General features: G+C 42.9%; 1 protein-coding gene across 1 annotated transcript; it reads right to left on the bottom strand.

Moving 5' to 3' along the window:
- On the bottom strand, positions 1–21,614 carry VGLL1 (vestigial like family member 1). The gene is made up of 4 exons (XM_063084938.1): positions 21,401–21,614; positions 7,962–8,381; positions 6,213–6,272; positions 1–44 (listed from the first exon to the last, which is right to left on the bottom strand). The coding sequence occupies exons 1-4, from the start codon at positions 21,612–21,614 to the stop codon at positions 1–3; spliced, it is 738 nt and encodes a 245-aa protein (XP_062941008.1).
- Between the last annotated feature and the right edge of the window lie 4,165 nt (positions 21,615–25,779).

The following is a 25,779-nucleotide window of genomic DNA, read 5'->3' as shown; positions in this document are numbered from 1 at the left end:
TCAACAAAGGAATGGATATTTTCTTCTCTCTGGAGATGGGCATCCTGAAAAACAGGGCAAGCACATAATGAAGAAGCTGGCTCTGGGGTCAAATGAGCCCAGGTTTGAGTCCTGGCCTCACCACCGCCTGGCTGTGTGGTCTTGGGCAAGTTACCAAGCCTATCTGAGCCCCCACTTTCCTCCTGTTAAATGGGGATATTAATAACAATTACTTCCTAAGATTCTGGTGAGGATTAAGTGAGTTAAACACATATAAAGCTCCTAGAACACTGGCTGGCACATATATGCTCAAAAAATGTGTGCTATTATTTTATTAAAAAGGCAGTGTCTCTCCTTGTGGTAGAGTCAAATTATTGTGTGGTCAAGCTGTACCTTAGCTTAGTGGGTAAGACTAAAGACGTTGGAGTCTGAGAAAACCGATTCCGGAACGTACTTTGACTTTGGGCAAGTTACTTAATCTCCCTAAATCTCAATTTTCCCATCTGTGAATGAGGGTAAAAATAGAGCCTGCATTGTATGTAACTACTGCTTCTTATTTTGCTTCACTTCTATGATTTTTGTCATTCTCCTTATCTCTAATGACCTTGTACTTCATTCTACCTCAGTCACTCATTCCCATGGGCACACCCTAGACTTTGCCATCACCCACACTGGTAGAATGCTTGCAATCTCAATTTCAAACATCCACTCTCCAACCACCTACTCGGCTTTGTAGTCTTATTGTTACTACTAAGTAAATCTTAGCACTGTCTTCATTGTTACATAACCTTCCAATTCATCAACCTCCACTAGCCCATCAACTTCCATCTGCCTCCATTTCCTTATTTGTGCAGCTCAGATACCACGGTCTCTTGTTATAACATTCACTTGCAAATACCCTCAACTCCTTTGCTTGTTCTCTCTCCATTGTGCTCACAAACCCCAGTGCTGCAGGAACCTCCCCATTTACGTTCTCTGTGCATTACATTAACTTAATGTCACTGGTGAAAATCACACAACCCAACTGACTGTTCGCACTTGAAATTTATGATCTCAGATTTCAGATCAGCACGCAGAAATCCTGCTTTCGTGTGTCTACTCTCAGGCTTGTTTCCCAATGCCCAAGAAGACTTTTTCATACTTTTTCCCACTCTCTTCAAACAGCCCGTAATGTCACTCTCAGCTGATGATCTTGCCCCATAGTTGACTGAGAAGATAGTAATGATTAGATTAGTACTCTTTAGTCTCCCCACAAGCAAGCCTGCATATCTATTTGCGTCTGTGTACTTATTCTCCTTTTGTACACTCCCAGTGGCAGAAAAACCCCTTTTCCTATCAAATGTCAGTGCTTACACATGTCCCTTCAGTCTTCTCACTGACTTCACACCCATCCTCCTACATCATCCATCCTCCTACACACTTTACTGGATCATTCCTATTATCATGCGATTAGACTCTAACATTTGCCTTTTTAAAAAAATATCTTCTCAAACCCTTCTAGTCTCTTTAGCTACCACCTCATTTCTCTTTATCCCTTCAATGGTAAACTTCTCTAAAAAGTTTACTGCCTCCGTTTTCTAATCTCCCATTCACTCTTCAACCCACTCCAATCAGAAGTCAGGCTTCTGTCCACATCACTTAATAAAAACTGCTCTTAACAAGGTTACAAAAATCTCTGATGCCATATCCATTAGAAATTTCTCTTTCTCTTATTTGACCTCTGGGCAGTCTTTGACAAAGTTGATCGCTCTCTGTTTTGAAACATTTTCCTCTTTTAGTTTCTGTTATATAACACACCATCCTGATTCTCCTCCTACCACACCGGCTACTCCTTTTCAATCTCCTTTGCTGATTCCTTATGTCCCTGACCTCTAAATACTGGCATTCTCCAGGTCTCTGTCCTCTGCCCTCCTCTCTACTCTATCTAAATCCTCTGCCTAGGTAATCACATCCAATGGCCTTAAATACCACTCGCATACTGATAAATCCCAAACGTTTGCCCAGACTTCTCTTCTCAACTCCACACTTAGATATACAAGTGTCCAAAAGATATATCCACTTGGATGTCTTATAGGCACCTCATACTTACCATAGCCAAAACAGAGTAATGCTCTAATCTTCCTCATCATGATACATATGCCACCATTCACCCAGTTTCTCAAGCAGGAAACCAAAGAGCTAACCTGCATTTTTCCATTTTCCTCACCACTCCTATCCAGCCCATTAACAAGTAAGAGCTAAATCTTCCAAATAGATCTCAAATAAATCTACCTTTATGATGGACTTTGGATGTGTTGTCCCCTCCAAAACTCGTGGAAATTTTATCTCCAACGTGGCAGTGTTGGAAACTGATTGAGTCATGGGGGCGGATCCCTCATGAATGGATTAACGCTCTCCCTGGGGGACGAGGGATTAATGAGTGAGTTCTCGCTCTATTAGTTCCCACGAGAGCTTGTTGCTTAAAAAGACCCTGGCACCTTCTCTCTCTCTCTTGCTTCCTCTCGCCATGTGATCTGCTTGTACTCACCGGCTGCCTGCCACTTTCCACCATGAGTCGAAGCAGCCTGAGGCCCGTGCCAGATGCAGCTGTCCCAGAATCATAAGCCAAATAAACCTCTTTTCCTTATAAATTACCCAGTCTCAGGTATTTCTGTTATAGCAACACAAAACGGACTAAAACACTTTATCTATCTCCGCTGCTGCGACCTAATCCAGGCTATCGTCCTCTCATGGACCTTGCCTCCTAACTGGTCTCTTTGTTTTCATTCTTGCCTTTCTCCAGTCTGTTCTCCCCACAACAGCTCTTGTGACTTTATTGGATGCAAATTGGGTCACACTTAACATCCTTCCATGGCTTTACCAAGTCACTAAGAAGAAATCTAAACTCCCAACATGATCCATAATGCCCTCTGTCACTTGGCCCCTGCCTACCTCTCCAGCTTGTCTTGTGCTACACTCTGCCTTTTGCACGGCACTCGGGCCACCCTGGTCTTTCTGTCTATTCCTTACACACACCTCAGGGCCTTTGCAAGGGCAGCTTCCTCCACCTCCATCCATCTCCACCTTAACTCTTCCCAAAGCTGGATCTCTCACTTCATTCGGGTCCCTGCACATAACACTTCCTCAGAGAGGCTTCCCTTGACCACCTTATCTGAACTTGGCCCTATTTCAACATCTTGTATGCTTCCTTCATAGCACTTATCTTAACTTGCAGATATTTTGTTTTTTCCCTTTTTTGGAGGAGATGGTATGTCTTCCCCGCTAGACTATTAACTCTATGAGGGCAGTGACTAACAATAGTTTTACTCACTGTTATATCCCCAATATATATTATAGCACTGTGTCTGGCAAACAGCAATATCAACTGTTATTATTTTTATGTGTTGAAGCAATGCGCAGTGTCTATTTCTACAGACAGAAAAAAACCCAAAAAACAAAAAACCAAATTCATGAAAACTTTAGAACCAACGTTCGTGGGACTCACTTCCAGAATGCCTTTTGCCAAGGTCTCTCTGACTATGTTTCCAGCTCTGAGTGCTCTTCTGCTCCTCATGGCCCCTGCCTCATAGGTGCATGACCAGCCCGCATGAGGGGACTAGGTACACACTGGAGGGTCAGGAGACTCTGACTTCCTTCTTCCGACAAATATGTATCTGGGGCCTCACATAGGAAATCTTTCAGAATTACCGAAATTCCTACTGAAAGGTTCATGCAGTACACTTCAAAACAATCAACTTTGTATCTCATGAATATTCATAAACATTTTTTAAAAATGACATTAATGTAAAAATCAAACAAAAAAACAAAAACAAAACAAAACAAAACATAAGAAGAGGTGACTGAGTCCCATGCGAAATTTATCCGACCAGGAAGTAGGGGTGAAAAATCCGGGTAAGTAACAAATTCCCCGGCTGGTTCTTACCATTGGGCAAGACTGGGAAACTTGTGTTGTGCTTAAGAGCATGGGTTTTGCTGAGATTAGTCGTCCTTTTACTTGGAGTCCTAGGAGTTTTCTCCCTCCCTCCTCCCTCTCCCCGTTGCCTGCTGCCTCCCTCTGCCCAGAGCCACTGTAGTAGGACGGCAGACTTTACACTGTTGGCACAGCCAGGTACCCATTCTCCACCTCCCCTTAACTACTCTTCGCAAGAAAAGATCACTCCCTGCCCCTTTTTCAAGGTAATACTGCTCTTGGAGGTTTTGTTTGCTTCCTGAGCTTTCTCCATCCCCCTTCTTTTATTCTACAATAGTGTCCTACCCACAGATAGACAGGGAACCCATAATAGAGTGAAATAATCTCACCAGTTGCTAATTTTCACTGTTGTACACTTGATTTAAGTTGGAATTTTTTTTATATTTTGTTAAAATACATATAACTTAAAGTTTGCCATTTCAGCCATTTTTAAGCATAAAATTCCATGGAATGAATTACAGTCACAATGCTGTGTAACCATCACCTCTATCTATTTCCAAAACTTTTTTATCATCCTAAATATAAACTCTGTACCCATGAAGCAATAGCTTCCTATTATTCCTTCCCTCCAGTTTCTGGTAACCTCTAATCTACTTCTGCATTTTAATTTTTTTTTTAATTTATTTTTTCTTAATTGATAAGTTGGAATTATTTTTGATGACTTTATGACAATGTGAGAGCAAAGAGATGATACTATCTCTGTTTCTTGCTGCTGTGTGATCTTAAGACAAGTCCTTTCTCCTCTTTGAGACTCAATTTTCTCATCTATAAAATGGGGATATTCATTCATTCAACCGCTATTTACTGAATACCTATTGTGTAAATTACCTCAGAGATACTCGTCCACATTATCACAAAGTAATTATGGGGACTGAGCGGGATGGTGTACATGGTATCTGGCTCATAGTCAACATCCAATAAATGTTGCTGCTAATCTTGCCCTATGAGCATTTTAAAGCATCAAGTTTTGAGTAATTCCAAGACTTACAATAAACAGATGTAGAAACTATTAACAAGTGCTTAGGAGACATCACAATCCCGCCTTCATAAATTAGTAGGCCAGCAGAGCTCATTCCCTTGGGCAGGGACTTATGTGAAGCCTGACTCAGTCATACTAAGGGTTTTGAACCAGCCCTAAATGCAACTCTTCACTTGGGCATGGCCAATTAATCACTGAGGTTGGTTTTTGTTTCATTTGTTTGTCTTACACAAGGGCCTAAAATAGAATAATTTTTACTATATTGGCAGGTATTTCTTTACCATTTTCTTTTAAAATGCTCCTTTATTGTTACCAGCATTCACTTATTCATTCATTCATTTCAACAAAAATGTATGGGCCTCTGTGCCCGGTGCTGCTGCAGGTGCTAGGGAGATAGCAGTACACCTCTCAAAGTCTCAGCTCTCATGGAGCTGACATTCTAGTGGGGGTCTATATATTGCCCTCCCCCAACTTCACACTAGATTGTAGAATACCTGAGATCAGGGGCTATGGTGGTGGTCTTTCTTTTTGCTCCTCTCTTAAACACACAGCACAGAGCACAGCTTGGGGCATGGAGGATGCCCTCCAAAAAGTCTTACACTTTTTGATGGCTCACTATGTGCCAAGGATTATTCTAAACATATGTGTACATTATTTCATTGAATTCTCACAGAAACCTTATGAGGTGGGCACTATTTTTACAAGTGAGGCAACTGAGGCATGGACAGGTTGAGAAATGTGACCAAGTTCCTGAGGCTAGTAAGTAATGAAGCTGGGATTGGAACCCCTGTCATTCCACTCACATTGCCCTCATTTGGAAGTTCCTATTGACACCACTTTCAAATTGAGTGTGGAGCCCAGAGTCCTGGGTGCCTCAGTTGATATTTTCCCTGACTGCAGAGTCGTGGGGTGGCCCTTTGTGCTAGGCTGAAAATTGAACATCTGGGACAGAGCAAGCTGATCCTCATGAATTTGTTCATTTTTCTGAGTCACCTTGGTTACCTTAGTTAAGTCCAGCTCAGGTAAACAAAACAAAAAACAAAACAAAAAACTCAGTAGAGTTGCTTCTATAGCAAAATAAGAAAACATTTAAGAAATTTTACAAGAGATGAAGTGCATGGGTTCTTTGAGACTAAAATCAAACAAATTCTATCTATGAAAATACTAAATAATACAAATAAGGCTCTTGTCAGCTGCTGGAGACCCTGGTTTTTAACACTGCGCACTCCTCCGGTTTGTTCTCAAGATAAGAGACACACTATCAAAGGCTGACCAGATACCTACTTTCATTTGCAAGGCTACTAGTGGCAGGTCCACGGTTGGGGGAGACATGTATTTTCTTATCTAGAAAAGAAGAAGAAAATGTGATTGGAAATGGAATCTCTGGAGCTGGGTTAGAAAGTGCCTAGCAGCATCCTAGAGGTCCCAAATTGCCTGCCCCTCAGTTTATGGAAACCTGGCATATTTTCTCTCATCAGATGCTAAAAAAACCAGAAAAGCTTCTGTTTTAAAGCCCCTTTGGGCCTTGTTCCCATCTTCCAGGCAGTGTTCCTGATTAAGGGTCACTGACTTCCTCAACAGATCCTGGACTGTCAGTCACCAATTAATACAACCGATCACAACATTAACAGGAGAGTGTGAAGAGTTTGCAGCAGTCTTTGGTGATAAACACTTCCTTGTGAATGTGTCTACAGGTTTTGAGAACAGGATAATGCCTTGCCAAATAGTTTTGCCAAGATGTGCCTGGCTTAAAGTAGATGCTTACTAAATATTTGCTGAATTGGATTTGAACTGTATAGAGTTGCTACGTTTGGCAAGTGATGATTTCTGTTCTACTCAACCATTGAGACAGGGCTCTGCTGTGTGTGTGTGTACAGGCATATATAAACACAGTTGGCCTAATTTTCCCTCTGAATCCAGTAGGAGAAGATTTTTGAAAATAAGTGCAAGGGTGGGAATTTTCACAAGTTTTCCAAGCATGACATTTTTATGATTTACTCTCTAAGTACATTCCTAGTCAAACTCTAGAAATGACAGAGTGGTATTTTAATGAGAAGTTTGTTTGCAGCATTAGGATGGAACACAGTACCTGACTTGGTTAGGCTATGCTGAACATACCCTTTGTGCATTATATACTTAGTTCAGAGTACAGAATGCCAGAGGATGCATACTTGGCCCCACAAAACTATAAAATATATATTATTACAAGTATTTCACATGAAAGGCAAATCTTGCAGCAGAGTGGATTGCTTTTTTGGTGAAAGTATAATTCAGGCCAATACTTTCCCATCCTTTTACAAAGAAGAGAGTCTTGTTTACTGATGGGTATTTTGCATCAAGTTGGCACTAATTAAATATTTGTTGGGTGAGTTAGTGAATGAAGAAGTGAGTGAGCCTTAAGGGTGTTTTTAGCTCAGGGGGAGGGATAGTGGTCAGGGAGCAGGCACCCAAAGGAAACCAAGCAGGAGGAGCCCAGTGCAGAGGAGTGAGCCACAGACAGCCAGGCACTGTTACATCTCCAGGCAGCAATGGGGCTGCTTCTATAGTCCCTTTGAATTTTAATGTGTGGAGCAGATGGTTGGTATAGATTGCCCTTGTTTTTGCCCAGGATCTGGCATCATTGCAAGTTGCCAACCCATTTGGAGGATAGAGTTTGAGCTCATAGGTACATCACAGAGCTCTGTTCTGTAAATGGATTATTTAGTGGCTCCCAACAAGGTAAATGCGGGACCCTGCGATTTTAGGCAGCAGCCCATCATTTTTCTAGGGTAAGGCAAAGTCAACAGCCTGGGGTAAATATTTCAGGCCAAGTCCATCTGGCTAGCTATCTATGTAACCCTTTAGCCATTAAACTGTAAATGTCAATGAAGCTTAGTGAAGATATATGGAACATTTAAGCAGAACATTCCGTCCCTCAACAGCCCCATGTTCAGAGTGGCAACACTTAGTACCAGCACCCCATCTCATGCCAACTCGCTCTCAACCGCAACCAATCAGAGGCAATCCTCCAAGTATCTGTAGGTATTTCCTTACGGTAGACTGAGCTGGGAGGCAGGTTGAGGAGCAATCCCGTGCTTCCAGCTATCTGGACAGGGTTGTAATCCTCTCTCGTGGCAGATTCCTGAGGACGAGCTAGGCATTTGTCTCGATGGTGGAGACTTAGGAGGGGCTCACATTTCCCATCAGGCCGGGGCTCTGGAGCCAGGTGCCCAGAGAGGATTGCACGAGGATAGCCAGGCTCTGGGGAGCTGGGGCTGGCTAGGGAGGATAAATGCCACAGCTCCGCAGGCTGAGCGGAGGGGCTCCCAGTCAGGGAGTGCGGGAACTGAGCCACAGCCACGGGATCAGGCACATTCAAGCTGCGGCTGGCAACACCATTTGCAAGAGATACTTCTGGCTGTGGCTTTGTCCATGGAGGAGAGATACGCCATTGATTTGGAGGCATATCACTATCTGGGAAGGAAAGATTTAGAAGACATGTTAGGTGTTTATTATTTTCAAAATGAAAGTAGCTTATTTTTTTTCCTCACTCTATTTTTATATATTACTATACATTTTTATATGTACTATATATTTTTTTACTTACTATATTTTTGAACTTGAAGAGAACATAGAAAAAGTTTAAAATGTCACCTTAATCATAATATCCAGAAACAGCCACTGTCCACCTTTAGGTGTACTTCTTTCTAGGATTTGTTTCTATTCACGAATGCATTGTTTTCACAACACGCATTGTTCTTTAAGCTCCTTTTGCTTCATTAAAATATCATGAATATTCTCGTAGAGCAGTGAACAGAGCCAAGCACGAGCTTTTTAAATGGCTGGGCAGTATTCTGTCACAAGGCAGTAACATACCTAACAAATGTCACACTTGTGGGCACCTCAGTTATTTCCATTTTTTCACTTATATTAATTACATTGCAATTGCTGTGTTGTCCAATTAGCTTTTTTTAATTGAATCATAATTGATTATGCATATTTTGGGGATTCAATGTTGACATGTATGTTGACCAAATCAATAATACTAGTATGTATATTGTTACAGATTGTACATATTCTTTATGCCCCTTTTCCAATCTCTCCCTATCCCCCCGCCCTCTCCAATTAGCTCTTTAAGGAAACTTCTAGAAATAAAATTTCTTGATTCATGTTTGGTTGCTGCTATTGTTTAGCTTTATTTTATAGCTGGTGTTTTAAATATACCAAATAGGAGGACTCCACAGAACTTTATAAAGGGCTTAATGCTTGTCTATGTTGGCCACTCACACAACTCTAGGGGTTGAAATCACATTTTCCAGAGAAATCAGGGACTCAGGGACATTAAAAGACCGGACAGAGGTAGTCAAGCTGATTAGCCAAGTAGGGAACTGGGCTGGAGTGATGAGTGATGGATAAGAAAGTAGTTGCTTGGACCTCATCCTGTAAATTCAGAATGCTCAGGGGTAAGAGGTGACTCTGTTTCTTCTTGCAAAGTTCATGTGGACTGGCTAATAGGGATGGAGTCTCCTTTGGTCCCACAGACACTATTCTAATTCTGCCTATGATAGTGGCTGAACTTGAGACATCAAATGTCTAGGGTAGCTCATGATGTGAATGTATGTTTTCCCCATTCTCAGCACTCTGGCAAGAGGGGAGGAAAGGAAGAGCTCTGCCAGATGGTGCTTTAGGCTTGGAGCCTCTCTTCTATCCAAGATAATAAAGGGGGGTTTGGGTGTGGAACAAAGGAAGATTGGCTGGCTGGAGAGGCTGTTTGGGACTGGTCACCTTTCCCTCCATGTGCACCCATCCCAGCTCTCCTGAATGTTCAATTTGACTGCATTTTGTACTGGAGTGCCCACCCCCACCTGCATAGCTTTCTGTGTATACAGATGATAAGAACAAAAGAAGCTCCAGCCCACGTGACACAGACATTCTGCCCGGCATTTCACACTGTTCCCAATTAGCGATGGCATTGGCCTCTTCTGATAAAACCAAGGGCAAGGAAATATATTAAGATATGTTCCTGGAGGTGAATGCTACTTTTGAAAATTTTATCTTCAGGCCAGCAGCAATTTAGGGCACTGTGTGGCACAAATAGAGTGATTAAGCTAATTCGGTATAATCACTGTCTGCTTCATATTGAATGAGGTTACTGCATGTCCTAAGCACAATTTAGAAACAAAGTTTAGCCTCTGGCAATAGGGCAGTTTCCATCTGAAGTTGCCTTACAGATCTCGTACATATGACCTAGGCACTGAACATTTGAAATGGTGAAGCCAGAGCCCTAGAGTATTTTGAATATTTCTCTTAACTTGCTTCCCTTCCAGAATTCTCTGGCTGAAATGTTAAAAGGAGTGGGTGGTGTGACACTGTCCAAGCTCCCGTGTGGTGCAACAGAGCACAGTTTGGATGGGAGCTTGTGGAGACGCACAGGGTGTTCCAACCCCAAGTTCACCAGAAGCCAATGGCGGGACTTGGGTGGCCAATGGACACCCACCTTTCCAGATTAGCCCTGGGTTTGGTTGACCATGGAGTGAAGACCCTGAATTTGGATGGGCCACTCTTTCTCAGGATTCTTGGGCCAACTGCTCCAGCAACCATGCCCATCTATCCTGTAAACGGGTGGAGACATCTTAAACCATAGCCTGGACTGGCTCAAGACTGCTGCTGTTGTTAGAAGTGGCCCTGATGACGTTTTTCTTACCCAGGTGCCCCTATTAGTTACCTCTGGAAGTAAGAGAGGGGGCCCCAGGGGAAACTTTGCTGCCTTCTCAAATACCAAACTATATTAATGAATGGAGAGTGGGCAGGGAAGGCTTTGATTCAGGGACACTTGGGCCAGGCTAGGGTTTTTCCTTCAGTAGGAATACAAAAGGCTTCCACTCCATGTACTCCAACCTTGGGCAATAGACCCTACCTCTTAGTCCCATCCATGTCCTAAGACTAGGCCTGATCCAGAGAGTGCTAGTCTCCATTTACCTCTCTATCCCTTTAGGGTGAAACTGGCAGGCCATTGCCCCTGCCTTCCAAGCACCCCCAGAGACACCAGCTTCATCTTACCCATGTACATTGCTGGGAGCCCCAGAACCCTCTAGAAATCACCTCTAGAAACTGGAATAGTTGCCTCCACCCCAGAGGATCTTTCTTCCACTCTATCCTTGCATGGTGGCCCTGACACCCTATTCCAGATTAGTTTCTGGACACACAAACTTAAATGTCATCTTTTCAGAAAGGCCCTCCCTGAACCTCCAACCTAAAATTTGTTATTCTGTTACTCTCTGTGACTACTCCCTGTTTATTTCTTCCATAGCAGTAATCCTGTAATTTCTTCATTTATTCATTCATTCATTCATTCACTGTCAGTTTTCCTCAACAGTGGCCGAAAACCGACAGTGAATGAATGAATGAAGAAATTACAAGATTACTGCTATGGAAATATTACTATCCAGTAAGCTTCAAGAAGGCTGAGATCATATCTCTTTTGTTCACTATCTTATACCCAGGAGCTTTCATAGTACCTGGCCCATAGTAGGCCCTGACTAAATCTTTTTCTAGTCAATATGCACACATGCAGTCACACACGATAACACACAAACCATAATGTTCATGTGCACAGTCGCAAACATGTACATGCTCACACTCACAAACACATGCACTCTCACACATGTGTGCGCACACACACACCTCCCCACTGAACCTTTCTATATTGAGGAGAGTAGCATGCTAGGTGGCTAAGAGCACAGATTGTAAAGTCAAACAGGCTTGAAGTCCAATCCCAGATCTGCCACTTCCTAGCTGTGTTGACCCTGAGAAAGTCCCCTCCCACCTCTGAGCCTCTTAGGACTGTGGTAAGATTGAATGGGGCAATCCACATTAAGGGACTAGCACAGTGCCTGGTGCACAATAGGCACTCAATAAGTGGTAGTTGTTGCTGTTGTTGCTATTAATCATTTCAGTTTATAAACCCACTTTGGGTTTCCTTCTTTACTGGTTTGCAACACTCAGTGTAACTAGCCCAGGAAAAAGCAAAACTGCAGTTAATGGATGAGACCTGAGACTCCTCCCTACCATCAGTCACCTAGTGACAGTGAAGGGAGGGACCGAAAGGACTGAGCTGAAAAACCCACAACAGCAGCAGAAGCATCAGCACTTCAGGGCTGGTGTGGAGGATGGAGTAGATATTGGTTATAAAACAGAGGCTTTAGAAGCCTTTGCTCAGTCTGTGTCCATTCCCACGGAATAATAAATACATCAGAGGGGGGCAGAAACAATTTGTAAATATAGAATAGCTTTTCCTTACTGAGCACTTACTGTGGGCCAGGCACTTTGCTTAGCACTCTGCATACATATCTCATGTGATCCTCACAGCAACCCAGATGAGAAAATACTGAGTGGTTAATGTAACTTGCCTAAGGCCACACAGTTAGCAAGTGATAGAGTTATCTGATTCCAAACCTCATGCTCTTACCGGCTATGCCTTCCCAATGTTGCAAGAATGCAATGAACTGGGCGCTTTCACACGCTACCGTGGTTGGAAAGGTGGCAGATTGCCATAACTTTTCTGGGGAGCAATTTGTTGGTACATATCAAAACCCTAAAATGTGCACATAACACTTGACCCAGGCATTCCACTTATAGCAATTTATTTTAAGGATATAATCAATGATGAGTAAAATTTAGCTACAAGGATGTTCAAAGTGGCATTTATAATACAGTGAAAGATGAGCAGCAACCTAAATGTCCAAACACTTTAATAAATTTTGTATATCTATAAAATGATACTTTAAAGCCATTAAAATAATGTTGTAGTGGAGCATGTATTGGCATGGAGAAATATGTATGACTTATTGTCAAGTAAAAAAAAACAGGTTATGACTCATTATGTGTAAAATGATGTCATGTTGTAAAAATTAGTATGTGTGTATAGATACACATGTGGTTTTTGCTGAATGCTTATCTGTGTTTTTTAAGTTTTTACAAAAATGAACAAATATTATTTTTGTAATTAGAAAAGGTTTACTTTTAATCAAAAACTTAAGAAATGACTTCACCAATAAATTTCCCAAAAGGTGAGTCACAGTTGTGAACAACCAATCCATAATTGCCTAATTTCCTTCCATTCATCCTTTCTTCTTTCCTTCCTTTTCCCCTCTCTGACTGTGTCTTTAACACAAATGCTGCTTTTTAAAAAATTGGTTATGAATATTCATGAGATACAAAGATGATTGTCACCCCTGGTGCCCAAGACGTGAAGTCCAGATCCATACTGGCAGCATGCCCATAACCACAAATTGTGATTGTACCCCGTATCCCCCACCTAATTATCCCCGGCCTCCCTCCACAAATGCTGCTTTATGATGAAGTTGAAACTGAGAATCCTTTGAACACACACACACACACACACACACACACACACACACACACACACACACCCCTGCACCATGAAAGTCCAAACTTTGGCCTGCCCAATCTGCACACATCTACTCTCCCTGCTCTGCCCTCTTGGCTGGTGGCACTTGCTAGTCATTCATTCACCCCAGAAACAAAGAGGATATTATTTGAATTAGCTGAGGTCAAAATAACACAGGAGGCCGAAGGACAGCTTAGGAGAGACAGTCCTGTGCCAGGGCACTAGGGGAACCTGCTTAGTCCCACCTCTTCCTTCATAGTCAACTCCCTGGGGTACCTAGTATTTTGCTGAATATCCAGGTTCCTTTTCCCAACTGAAAATGGAGACCAAGTACAGAACATGCACTAGTATTTTGAAAGCTGAGTGGCTAAGAGCTCAGGATCTGGAATCAAACCCATTTGGTGGCAAATACTATAGCCACCCCTTACTAGCTGTGGGATCTTGGACAGGTCACTTGACTCTCTGAGCCTTGGTTTTCTCACTGAGAAAATGGACACAGTAGGAGTTAACTAATAGGGTAGGTGTGAGGATTCAATGTGACAACCCCTAGCAAAAAGCCTGGCAGACAGGAAGTGCTCAGTAAGTGTTAGCCATTATAAATAGGATTCTAGTCTCTATGGGTATTAACCCCCCTGCTGAAGTTGTCAGGGTCTACAAAGGCAGGACAGTGGAGTAGTCAAGAGATTAGCTCTGGAGTCTGACAGATCTGAGTTTCAATCTCTGTCACTCACTGGCTGTGTGACTCATCTCCAGGCACTTTCCCTCTCTGGGCTGCAGTTTCCTCCTCTGCAAAGTGAGGATAACAGTACTCACTGCAAAGTGTTTTTGTGAAGTACAACCAACATGCAGAAAAATGCATGAGTAGGGCTAGCCAGTTAGCTCCATTGGCTAGAGCACGGTATTGGTAACACCAAGGTCAAGGGTTTGGATCCCTGTACCAGCTGGCCACCGAAAGAAAAAAAGAAAAGAAAAAAAGGAAAAATGCACAAGTGCAAATGCACAAATACAAATGTGCAGCTGGGGAAATTTTCACAAACTGGGTAATGAGCATTCAGATCATGCATCAGAACTTGACCACCACCCCAGAAGACCCCCTTGGCTCCCTTCCTAGTCACTAACCCACCAGAGATGACCGCTAGCCTGTCTTCTAACACCATAGATTTGGTTTGTCTGTCTTTGAACTTTATAAGTCACACTGGGTTTTGAGGACTGAAGTAAATGCAATAATTTTAGCATGGTGTCTGGTACCTAGTGAGGACTCTATGTCCATCTGTGTAGATTCGTCTCCCTTACTAGAAAGGAAGACATAAAGTTGTCAGTATTCACAGGGCCACAAACAACTAGAACGAGTATATCTCATATAGACATTCACACTAAAATAGAAACCCAGCGGTTCTTCCCCACCCATTGATTATGGCCGATGGGAGGGGAGAGAGGAGACAGGACCTTTTGAGACTGGCTATCACAGACCTCTGGGTGCTCAGGTATACACCTCTCACCTTCTTTCAGCAACCCTTAAGCAATGTTGCCAGGCCTGAGGCTGGGGGTGGGACAGGAAGAATATGGGATGGGATGTGCACCAGGACCCATGCCCCCCAGAAATCGTAGTTACTGAAGCTTCTCCAGTTACCGACTCTGAAATCACCACAGTCCTTTTAAAAGGGAGATAATTCAAAGATATCTTCAATTTGGATTTTCTCTTCCAAAGGACGGACAGTATAAATCATACATAAGTAAATTTAAAAAATAACACTGATTTGGGAAAAGAAGCCAGGAAATTTGATGGTATTTCCTAGCCACACAAGTCTCTGTGTTTGGGCTTCGCATATTTGGCTTGGCAGATCGCCCTTAGAATGCGGGCGAGTTGGCCACAGGAGCCCATGAATGGGAGCCTGTTTTCCTGGGTATGGCTTAGCTGGGGCTGTGCAGCTCGGTGTTGGCTTGCAGGAGTTGACAGGATGCTAATGGTCAGTAATGAAAGGCCACTTTACAGATTTCCCACCATTTTCAAAGCTTTATGTATGTCATAAGACATCTCTGGTGAGAACATCTGCAGGCCTGGACCCGTCTCTCCTGGGGCCCTCCCCTGAGGCAGCAGAGTTGATGAGACACGTACCTCCTGGCTGTGATAAGAGAGGCCTCGAGGGAAACAGTCTGTCCTTCATTTACTCAACTAGCAGACAAATATTTACCCAGCCCACACCATGCTCTGTGAGGGAGGCAACATCTTCACAGGCAGGGGATTTGCAAGGTTCTCACGGGGAATGTGCACAGCCAAAAAGGTATCTGGGGAAGAAAGCCACCTCTCTGTTTGGTCTGCAAAGGCTGATTTGGGTAAGAAACAGGGCCAGGCCCAAGGCCCCTTGGCAGGCAGGGGCTTCACAGAATGATGCAGGGTGAAGTCAGAAGACATAGGAAACACTAGAGCAGCCGCATGGCAGAACCTCCTGAAAACTTGGAGGCTCGTGGGAGAGGCCTGCTGCTCTGTGATCCTAATGTTTCAAATGCAGGCCCTCTCATCCATTCTAGCCATTCAAACCCATGTGTCAGACCTTGGTACCACCCTCACAAAAATAAGTGACACGTACATAGCATGTACTAAGTGCCATCTGACATGAATTATCTCATTGGCTCCTCCTATAGTTAAATAATATTCAGTTTTAGAGATGAGTAAACCAAGGCACAGAGAGGTGAAGCAATATGCCTGAGATCACACTGTTAGTAAGTGGTGGAGCTGGCCTGGCCCCAGGCTGCTGGTTCTAAAGCTGTACACTACACTGTACCCCCTCTCTATGGTGACCCCATCTGGAGGGTCAATACCCTGTGATCCAAACCACAATTGCATTCCTTCAAGCAATATTTTCTGAGTGCCTTTTACATGTCAGGCATTGTGCCACGTCCTTGGAAAGCAGCAGGTAACAGACTGAGTCCCCGCTACCACGGAATTCAGGGTCGAAGGGGAGGGAGGAGTCAAAAAAGAAAGACATAAACGTATGATATGCCCAGTGGTGACAAGTGCTAAGAAGAAAAGTAAAACGGGGTAAGAAGACAGAGTCACCGGTTGGGAGGCTTCTATTTTTTAAATAGATTGTTCAGTGAAGGCCTGTGTGAAGACGTGACATTCAGATGGAGACCTGAGTTAAGAAAGGGAAAGCCACGCAGATATCTTGGGAAAGGACATTCCATGGAGAGGAGAGACCAAGTGCAAAGGGAGGTCCTAAGGCAGGATTGTACTTGGCGTATTCTACAAATATCAAGGAGGCAAGACTGGACTAGGTGAGGCAGTAGGAGATGAGATCAGAAAGATAGCACAAAAAAAAAAAAAAGAAAGAAAGAAAAAAGAAAATAACTCTCAAAAAACTTAAAAAAGAAGAAAAAGATAACAGGGGCCCAGATGACGTAAAACTCCGTTAAGGTCTTTTGATTCCCAGTGAGACAGAAGACTATTGGAGGGTTTTGAACAGAAGCCTGCTATGACATGCCTTTTGTTTTAATAGTATCATTCTGATTGCTATGTTGAGAATAGACTGAATATGAGGAAGGGCAGAAGCAGTGAGATAAATTAGGAGGTTATGACAGTAGTCCAGCGCGGGAGATGATGGCTTCCCACAAGAAGATGATAGCAGCAGAGGTGGGGACATGTGGTCAGATCTTGGATATTCTGAAGGTAGAACCTGCAGGATTTCCCAAAGGATTAGATGTGGGGTGTAAGATAAAGAGAGGAGTTAAGCATGACTCCAGGTAGTTGGAAGGATGCAGCTGCCATTTACTGAGATGGAGAAGGCTGTGGGTGGAGCAGGTTGAGGGGAGATTAAGAATTCAGTTTGGGATCTGTTTTGTTTGAGATTCCTTTTAGACAGGTGGAGTGAAGGTGTCAAGTAGGCAGTTGGGTAGACAGGTCTGAAATCCATTCTGGGCTGGAGAAATGCATTTGGAATTGATCAACATTGAAGACCAAGAGAGTGGAAGATATCACCCAGGGAATGAGTGGAGGCAGAGAAAAGAACTGACAGAGACCTGAGTCCTGGGGCCTTGGAACGTTTAGAAGTTGGAGAGAGGAGAACATCCAGCAAAGGAGACTGAGAAGTAGTAACCAGGGAGGCAGGAAGAAAACTAAGAAAGTGTGATGTTATGGAATCCAAGCAAAGGGGGTATCTCCAGGGGGAGGGAGCAATCAACTGCACCAAATGTTGCTGATAGGTCAAATAAGATAAGGACAGAGAAGGACCATTGGATTTGGAAAGTGGAGTTCACTGGGTAACCTTGATAAGAATGGTTTCAAGGAGCAATGAAGACGAAAGTGTGAGTGGAGTGGATTCTAGAGTGCATGAGAGGAGAGGAAGAGGACAGAATGTGCACGAATACCACTTTTGAGTTTTGCTGCAAAATGAAGCAGAGAAATATGGCAGATAGGCTGAGAGCTGGTTTTGTCCCAGGTTGGGTTTTACCAGGCAAGTAGGAAAAAGAAAGTGAAGGACCATGGATTGACGGTGCTTACAAGGCAATGATTGTAATGAATCCAAGCCAATGAGTTCAGAAATAAATCAAAGGAGTCAAATGGCCAAAGTCATCATACTTGTCCACGCATTAAGTGCCTGGAATTTTGACCCTTCTGAAAAGCCAGTTAGATCTTCTGAATACCACATACCACATTTCTCAGCTCTTTCCAGATGTCAGTACCCCAAATGACTCAAGATTATAGTCATTCCTGCCCCTGCTTTGATTATTCAACACACTCTTGGACATCATCTCCCTACCCTCCACTTACCCTCTCATGCCCATTTTAACAACAAACTCTGCATTATTTCTTTTAGTACCTGCTGCTACCACACACCCTTTCACATGTTTACTTAACTGCTATAGATTGAATTTCCTTCCTCCTTCAACAATTCACTGAAGCTTAAATTGTGTCACCCAATGTTCTAGGTATTGGAAATTTGGCTCCCCCTGTGACAGTGCTGATATTGTGGGAAATCCTATTACCGTAATTGAAAGGTAATTGAAAGGGGCCTTGAAGAGGTGATTAGATTTCACCACCATGCCACAGTGAATGGATTAATAATGGTGGTCAGGGGTGTGGTTCTGATGGCTTTAAAAGGAGAGTGCATGAGGGGCTATCTTTCTCTCTTTCTGCTGTGCCATTTTCTGCCATGTGAGACCCCTGCATTGCTGTAAAGCCACCACCAAAGAAGACCCTCATCAGATGTGTTCCCTGAACTTTGGACTTTCCAGCCTCTGAAACTGTAAGCAATAAATTTTGTTTTCTGACAAATTACCCAGTTCCAGGTATTTTGTTATAAGCAACGGAAATGGACTAATACACTTAACCCACAAGATTCTTTGAGAATATCATGTCACCTGACTGGAAAAATAATTTCTAGAAGAGAAGTAAATTCTGCAAAGGTGAGTATGTCGATATGTACCAACTCCCTGTCCAGACCCAAAGATCAAAGGCAGAGCGATGGCCTCTGGAAACAAGTGAGTTCTTCCATTGCAGGCAGAGGCCCCAAAGCACATATGTCCTCCAATGGGAGCGAGGCGTTCGAAGTGTGCTCTCAGCAACAGCAATATAGAGCTTTTAAAATAACCGGATCCTGGTCTATTTGCACATTTCAAAAAGGTAAGGGGGAATTGAGTCACATCCAGCTGGCAGTGGTGACTCTTCCATTAGCACAGAAGGCACAGTGTCTGTAACCCATGAATACTTTTAGGGCCCCACAAAAATGTGTTAACTTCTTTTAAAATCAGAAGAAAAGGATGGATATGATAATGATAGTGAATGTGTAAAAAAGTGAATCCAGCCTGTATTATATTCATCCTGATACCAATGTAGTCATAAAATGTCATTTTAAATATTTTTTTGGAGGAAGGGGCCCATGAGGGCAAAAGTGTCTAGGGTCTATGAAAATTCTGCTTCAGCCCCTGTCAGCCTAGTTTCTGGCTTCCTCTAAACCTGGATATTTTGATATGTACATTTAGACACAGCTCTCTTGAAGTGACTGCTTTGAGATGCAACAATGTTTATTTCTTAAAATTTGCCAAAAATTGTGAGCAGTAGATGCCCCTCACTGTGTGAAGGGTGGGAGAGGGATGTGGCAAGACTGTTCATCTACCTCCCTCTGGCCCCTGCCTGTGTTCTCTAGGCCATCCGTTAAGTGCTTTTTTTTTTTTGTTTGTTTGTTTGTTTTGTTTTTGGTTTGCTGTTTTTTTTCTTGGCGGCTAGCCAGTACAGGAATTGAACCCCGGAACCTGGTGTTATCAGCACCACGCTCTAACCAACTGAGCTAACCTGCTGGCCATCCACTACTAGTGGAGAGGAGGGTGGGAGCCTCTCATGGGAAAGGCTTTATCTTGTTGTGGATTCTCTGGTGTTCTTGCCCCCAGGTCAACAGTGATAAATAATCCTGATAATGATGATAATAGTGAACAGTTCTGGAGCTCTCATTGGACGCTTAACAATGAACTCAACATTTAACATGATTGAAGAAATAATAAAACAGGTGAACTAATTTGATTAAACAGTGCCCATTTTTATATTAAACTTCTAAGAAGGGGTGTGGCTTCCCACTAAACAGTGTAGCTTGCCTTTAGCAAATATGCACATGTCCAAGTGCATCACATACATCAAAGACCTGGTCTTTCCAACCTACAGAGTATGAGAAAATATTTGCAAACTATGCATCCAACAAACGATTAATACCCGGAATACACAAAGAACTTAAACAACTTAACTGTAAAAAAAAAAAAAAAAAAAACCTGATTAAAAAAATGGGCAAAGGAGTTGAATAGATATTTCTCAAAGGAGAATATACAAATGGCCAACAGACACATGAGAAAATGCTCAACATCACTTAGCATCAGGGAAATGCAATTCAAAACCACTTTGAGATATCATCTCACACCCATTACACTGGTGATTATAAAAAAGACAGAGAATCACAAATACTGGCAAGGATGTGGAGAAAGGGGAACCTTCCTACACTGTTGGTGGGACTGCAAATTAGTGCAGCCATGATGGAAAACGGTATGGAGGTTCCTCAGACAACTACAGATAGAACTGCCATGCAATCCAGCAATTCCACTGCTGGGTACACAGCCAAAGAAATGGAAATCATCATATCAGGGGGATACCTGCACTCCCATGTTTATCATAGCTCCATTTATGATAGCCAAGAGTTGGAACCAACCTAAAGGTCCATTGTCAGACAACTGGATAAGGAAAATGTGGTGTATTTACACAATGGAATGTTACTCTGCCATAAAAAAGAATGAATTCCTGACATTTGCAGCAACATGGATGAACTTAGAAAAAGTTATGTTGAGTGAAATAAGCCAGGCACAGAAAGAGAAATACTGCATGTCCTCACTCATAAGTGGGAGCTAAAAAAAATTAATTAATTAAAAAAAAAAAAGAATGAAAGATACAACAATCACAATAATACATTGAGCTTTCAAAAGAAGAGAACAGAACTGAGGTTACCAGAGGTGGGAAGGGGAGTGGGTAAGGGAGGAATTGGTAAAGGGCCACATAAACGATTACATTGTATAAAGTTGAATATACTAATTATCCTGATTTGAACATCACATATTGCACACAGGTATTGATATTCAACGCTCTACCCCACAGATATGTACAGTCAACTATGTTTCAATTAAAAAAAAAATTAGTTCATATATAAAATGTTTTACTGAATTTGAATGATATAGTTAAAATTTAATTTTATCTTTCTGTTTCAATTTTAATGTTTACTCTTCTTATTGAATTGTTTTCTGTTATTAAACTGTAACATGATTATTTTATTATTTATCATTATATATAAATATATGTTTTTTTCTTAAAAATACGTTAGTGTAATGAAAAAGTATTGATCTATTACTTTTTTCTTTTTTTGTATTGTAATATTTATTTCATCTTTTATTTTCTTATATTTTCCTGGCATGATTACGTAAAACAATTTAAAGAGTCTCAATAATAATGACAATAAATAAAATTCTCACTCTCAAAAAAAAAAAAAAAAAAAGAACTAATCTTTCAATGATAGCCTTGACAGGGAGCTCCAGCCCCTCCCCGCAATGTGCTCACCATTCCTTAGGATGACATCTTTACTCTGGCCCCAAGGGCTCAACCCCTGGGGGCTCTTGATGTTTCCCAGAGCTCTGGAGAAGTGCTCATCCACCACGCTGCTGATGTCCCCTTGGAAATAGGTGAAAAGGACACACCGGGAGTTCCATTCAGTCTTTACAGGCTTCTGGCTGCTTCTGGGCAGCTGGATGACAGTCTTCTTCATTTCTTCCATTGTGGGTGAGTGACACCAGTGATGGCTGTGGACCAAATGCAAAATGTCACTGGGACTATTTTACCAAATGGCAGAATAACTTGCCTTCTGGGGAATGCCTTCCTCCCAAATGAAAGAGCCAAGGTCAGACCGGAGCTACCTGTAGTCATGAGCTTCCCTGAAGAGCTTGATTAAGCAATCCACTGGGTGCGTGACAATTTCAGCTAGCATAGTAAGCATAGCTTTCCATCTTGATTACTTCCATGCCAGAGGAAAAAACACATTAGATTCTTCCCCTCCTCCTGATGCCCTAATCTATGTAAGATGGTGTCCTGCACCTATCCCCACCCTGTCTTAGAAACTAGCAATTACAAACAATACCAGCCCTAAGGCCACCAGACAGATATATTCTGAACCAAATGCAGATCTCCAAAAAGCATTTTTATGCTAATATATTGGGAAGCTTTGGTGGAAATCTCCTGAAAGATTGCAAGATTGTCAGCTCTGTTCCCCACCATATCCTCTGCATCTAGAACAGTGCCTTGAATAGAATAGATACTCAATAGCTGTTTGCTGAGTTGCCTTAAATTTGGGTAGCATTGGTATCATCATCCCATCCTACCTAGTGAGATCCTTGAGGGAAGAGGCTGTCCATTTGCATCCAGGCCAGGACCTGCACACAGTGGGTACCCAAGACATGCTGTGGCCCTCCTTTACTAGGGAAGTAGTCTGTCTGGATGCTTCTTTACCTTCAACCACTCAATCTGACTTGTCATGTGCTCTGGCTAAAGATGTATTTAATTTATCCATTCTTGGGAATATAATGAAAATGACTTGAGTTTAATAGACTGATTCCCTGTCTAGTTAATGACAGCTATGAGGACAGGGAGCATTTCTTATTCTCATTCCTAGTACCTTGCACAAAGTAGGTGTTCAGTGGACAATGGCTGACTGACTGAATGCCATTTCATGCAGAGAAAGCACAATGCATGGAAATCACAACAGATTAGGAGGCAGAAGGCCTGGGGTTTTCTTTGGCTGTGTAACTTTGCAGGAACCACATAGCCTTTCTGAATTTTATATTACTCATGGGTAAAAGGGAGGAGTTGGAGTATGTGAATTCTGCAGCCTAGTCTTTTATGGTTCTACTAGAAGTGTCAACAGGTTATGATGGGGACACTAGGAAGGAATCTGGCAGTGATCATGGGACTTTTTAAAAAGTTCTCCTTTCAAGAAAGCATTCCTAGGGACACAAAATGGAGTGGGAGAAAGGGGGATGGGGAGGGAGGTCGGGGATAATTGGGTGGGGGACAGGGTATAATCGCAATTTGTGGTAAGGTGCATGCTGCCAGTATGGATCTGGCCATCACATCTTGGGCACGAGGGGGGACAATCAGCTTTGTACTCCATGAATATTCATAACCAATAAAACAAACAAACAAACAAAAGTTCTCCTTTCAGAATCATTCTAGCCCAAGTCATAACTGTGTTATACTGTCTAGAGAAGCCTTTGATGGAGCACCATCCTTCCGTTTCCTCTGGTTGACAGTTATGCTAAACATAACTAGCTGCTACCTAAAACACAATCCATCGCATCCTTATTTCAAAAAACACGTGAACAACCCCTTTCAAAAACTGGTAGCTTCTCATAAAGTTAAACATATTCTTACCATATGACCCAGCAATCTCACTTCTAGGTACATATAGTGAAGGGAAACAAAAATTTTGTCCACACCAAGACTTGCACATGAATGTTTATGGCAGATTTATTCATAACAGACCAAAACAATGGAAACTACCCAAATGTCTACCACCAGAAGAATAAATAAACTAGCTCTGACATATTCATACAATGGACTGTTACTCAGCAATAAAAAGGAACAAATTACCAATCCAGACAACAGCACAGATGAATCTCAAAAATATTGAGTGAAAGAAGTCAGACACAAAAGGCCACATATTGTTTGATTCCATTTGCACAGAACGAGCGCAAATAACCTACGGTGATAGGGGTCAGAAGAGCTGTTGCTTGTGGGGTGGATATTTACCAGGAAGGGGCATGAGGGAGCTCTCGGAAGTGTTGGAAATGTCCTCCATCTTAATGAGGGTGATGGGTACCACGTGGATTTACACATTTGTCACAACTCACCAAATTATACACTTAAGTTCTGTGCATTTCACTGTAAGTAAATTATTCCTCAATAAAAAAAAGTACATGATATATTCAGCTACTTAGAGTTGTAGAAATTAAGCAAAATTGTTATGAATTATAAAATAATAAGTGTGGAGGCAGCCCTTTTTAAAGCCACAGTTTACAGAATATCTACTCTGTGCCAGAAACTATACATATATCCTCTTCAATCTTTACAACTCTCAAAGCAGGTTTCACTATTTCCATTCTACATATGAGCACACTGGGGTTAGAGCAGGTAAACTAAACTGCTCAGGACACACAGCTAGGCAGTAGCAGAGCTGGGCTTTGAACCCAGGTGTCTCTGGCTCCAACGTCTGTTCTCTTCCCGCCATCCCTTACTGCCTACCTGGTGGGTCTAACAGTCCCTTCTCCTTTATGGGCCTCAGTCTCCCCAGCTATCAAATGTAGGAGTGGGCATGGCCTCTAATCCCTAGGGGTCCTCAAGCCAGGACCCTAAACTGGCCATCTGGTTTCCTTCAGGGAATGCAGGCAGAATCCCTGTCGACTCCCTCAGGGCTTCTCCTTGAAGCCTGAGCCGGCTGTTGCAAGGCCCACTGAGCACCTTTGGAAGATTCAATGCCCTCTTACTCTCAGAATTGCTATCGGCCATGGCTCCAAGCTCTGGCTTGACACAGCTTGCAATCTCTCTTTACTAACCCCACTAAAGCCACAAGGAAGGAGCTGGCCAGACCCTTGGGACATCTGGGCCCTGAAGCATGCTCCTAGTCTCCTTGGATACAGTCCACAGAGACCACAAGCCAACTGACCATGGCCAGGAAATGTCAGAGATGGAGAAAGTTGGAGGCAACATTTCAGCCCCTTCACCTTGCAAGGCTCAGACAACTGGGGATCCTGAATAAGCCACAAGCACTACCTCTGCTCCACTTTTCCTCCCCAAACACATGGACATGCACTCAAAAGCAAAGCCGGGGGTTATTTCTCCAGATCCAGCTCACATGTAATTCCTGGGCTGTGCACAGACCCCAGTGAAGAGGAACTGTACTTGAGGGATACTCAAATTCTGAGAACTGTCATTGCTTAGTCATATGAAAAACTGTGTCCCACTGTTCCTCGGAGAATCTTGAGCAGCTTAGTCCTCAAATGAGCCCTCTGTAAGACTCATGAGTGAATTGATGAGATGGATCTGGCCAAAGAGAAGGGGGTGCTGTGAAGCTGGACCTGAGGCAGGATGTCAGGGAGGCTGAAGGCAGGGTGGGAGCCTCCTGAAGATGTTCCTGTGTCAGTGCCCAGCTTGTAGCCAAAGCCTCTTTTAAGCAAAACCCCAAGGCCAAGCTTGGCCACCTGTGCAGTCAGAAGAGCATAATTATAAAACTAAACACAGCTTGCAACTTTCCCAGCTCACAGAATATAGACACCAAATGCTCCAAGTGGACCTCAAAATACTTGCCCAAAGTTCTGCAAAAATATCTTTGAGCACGGAATCCAAAGTTAGCAGTTTGGCTTCAAGTCTACTACAGTCTGCTTGCATGGACATGCTTACCACACTTCTGCAAAATGGTACCTAGCATGGGGTTGGGAGGAGGGCGGTCAGAGGTGTTGATAGTCACAATGGAACAAAAAACCCAAAGAAACCAGATTGTTTCTCATTGAGCAAAGCATGTGATGCCTCCTCCCCATTTCTTCCCAGTCGAATTTCCATCCCCTTTCCCCCCAAAAGTCCCCAGCTTCTCTTACCTTAATTCCGGACTATCACCTGAGACAGAACAAGAGTCTATGGCTGGGAAAAGGCAGGTTTTGATGGCCAGAGCTGCTTGGCCCACGTTCGCGCTTCTCAGTGCTTGTGGAAGCAAGAGCTGGGGATTTGTACCCTCCCCTTGCTACTTCTACCCCTCTAGCTGGGGCTTTGCAAGGCGTTCCTGTTAGCTATCCATTAAGAATGCAGAAAATGCACTCCAACGAGTCAACCTGGTTGGGCACCTGCAAGAATGAGGAAAATGGGTAGCTCTTTTTTACTTCTTTCTTTTTGCATTA

This window comes from Cynocephalus volans, chromosome X (genome assembly GCF_027409185.1).
Source record: "Cynocephalus volans isolate mCynVol1 chromosome X, mCynVol1.pri, whole genome shotgun sequence".
In the NCBI taxonomy this organism is placed as follows: Eukaryota; Metazoa; Chordata; class Mammalia; order Dermoptera; family Cynocephalidae; genus Cynocephalus; species Cynocephalus volans.
The sequence above is the reverse complement of the archived record's forward strand: the minus strand, read 5'-3'. Positions and strand labels throughout refer to the sequence as shown.

Bases quoted from the DNA above. Each gene is read 5' to 3' on its own strand.
- VGLL1 (XM_063084938.1), bottom strand. From the start codon at position 21,614: ATGGAAGAAATGAAGAAGACTGTCATCCAGCTGCCCAGAAGCAGCCAG. The intron at 6,273-7,961 runs GTAAGGAAATAC...CTTCTTTTCTAG, and splicing joins GCCTCCCAGCTCAGTCTACC to ATAAGAAAATACATGTCTCC. The intron at 45-6,212 runs GTAGGTATCTGG...CCTGTTTTTCAG, and splicing joins TAGTAGCCTTGCAAATGAAA to GATGCCCATCTCCAGAGAGA.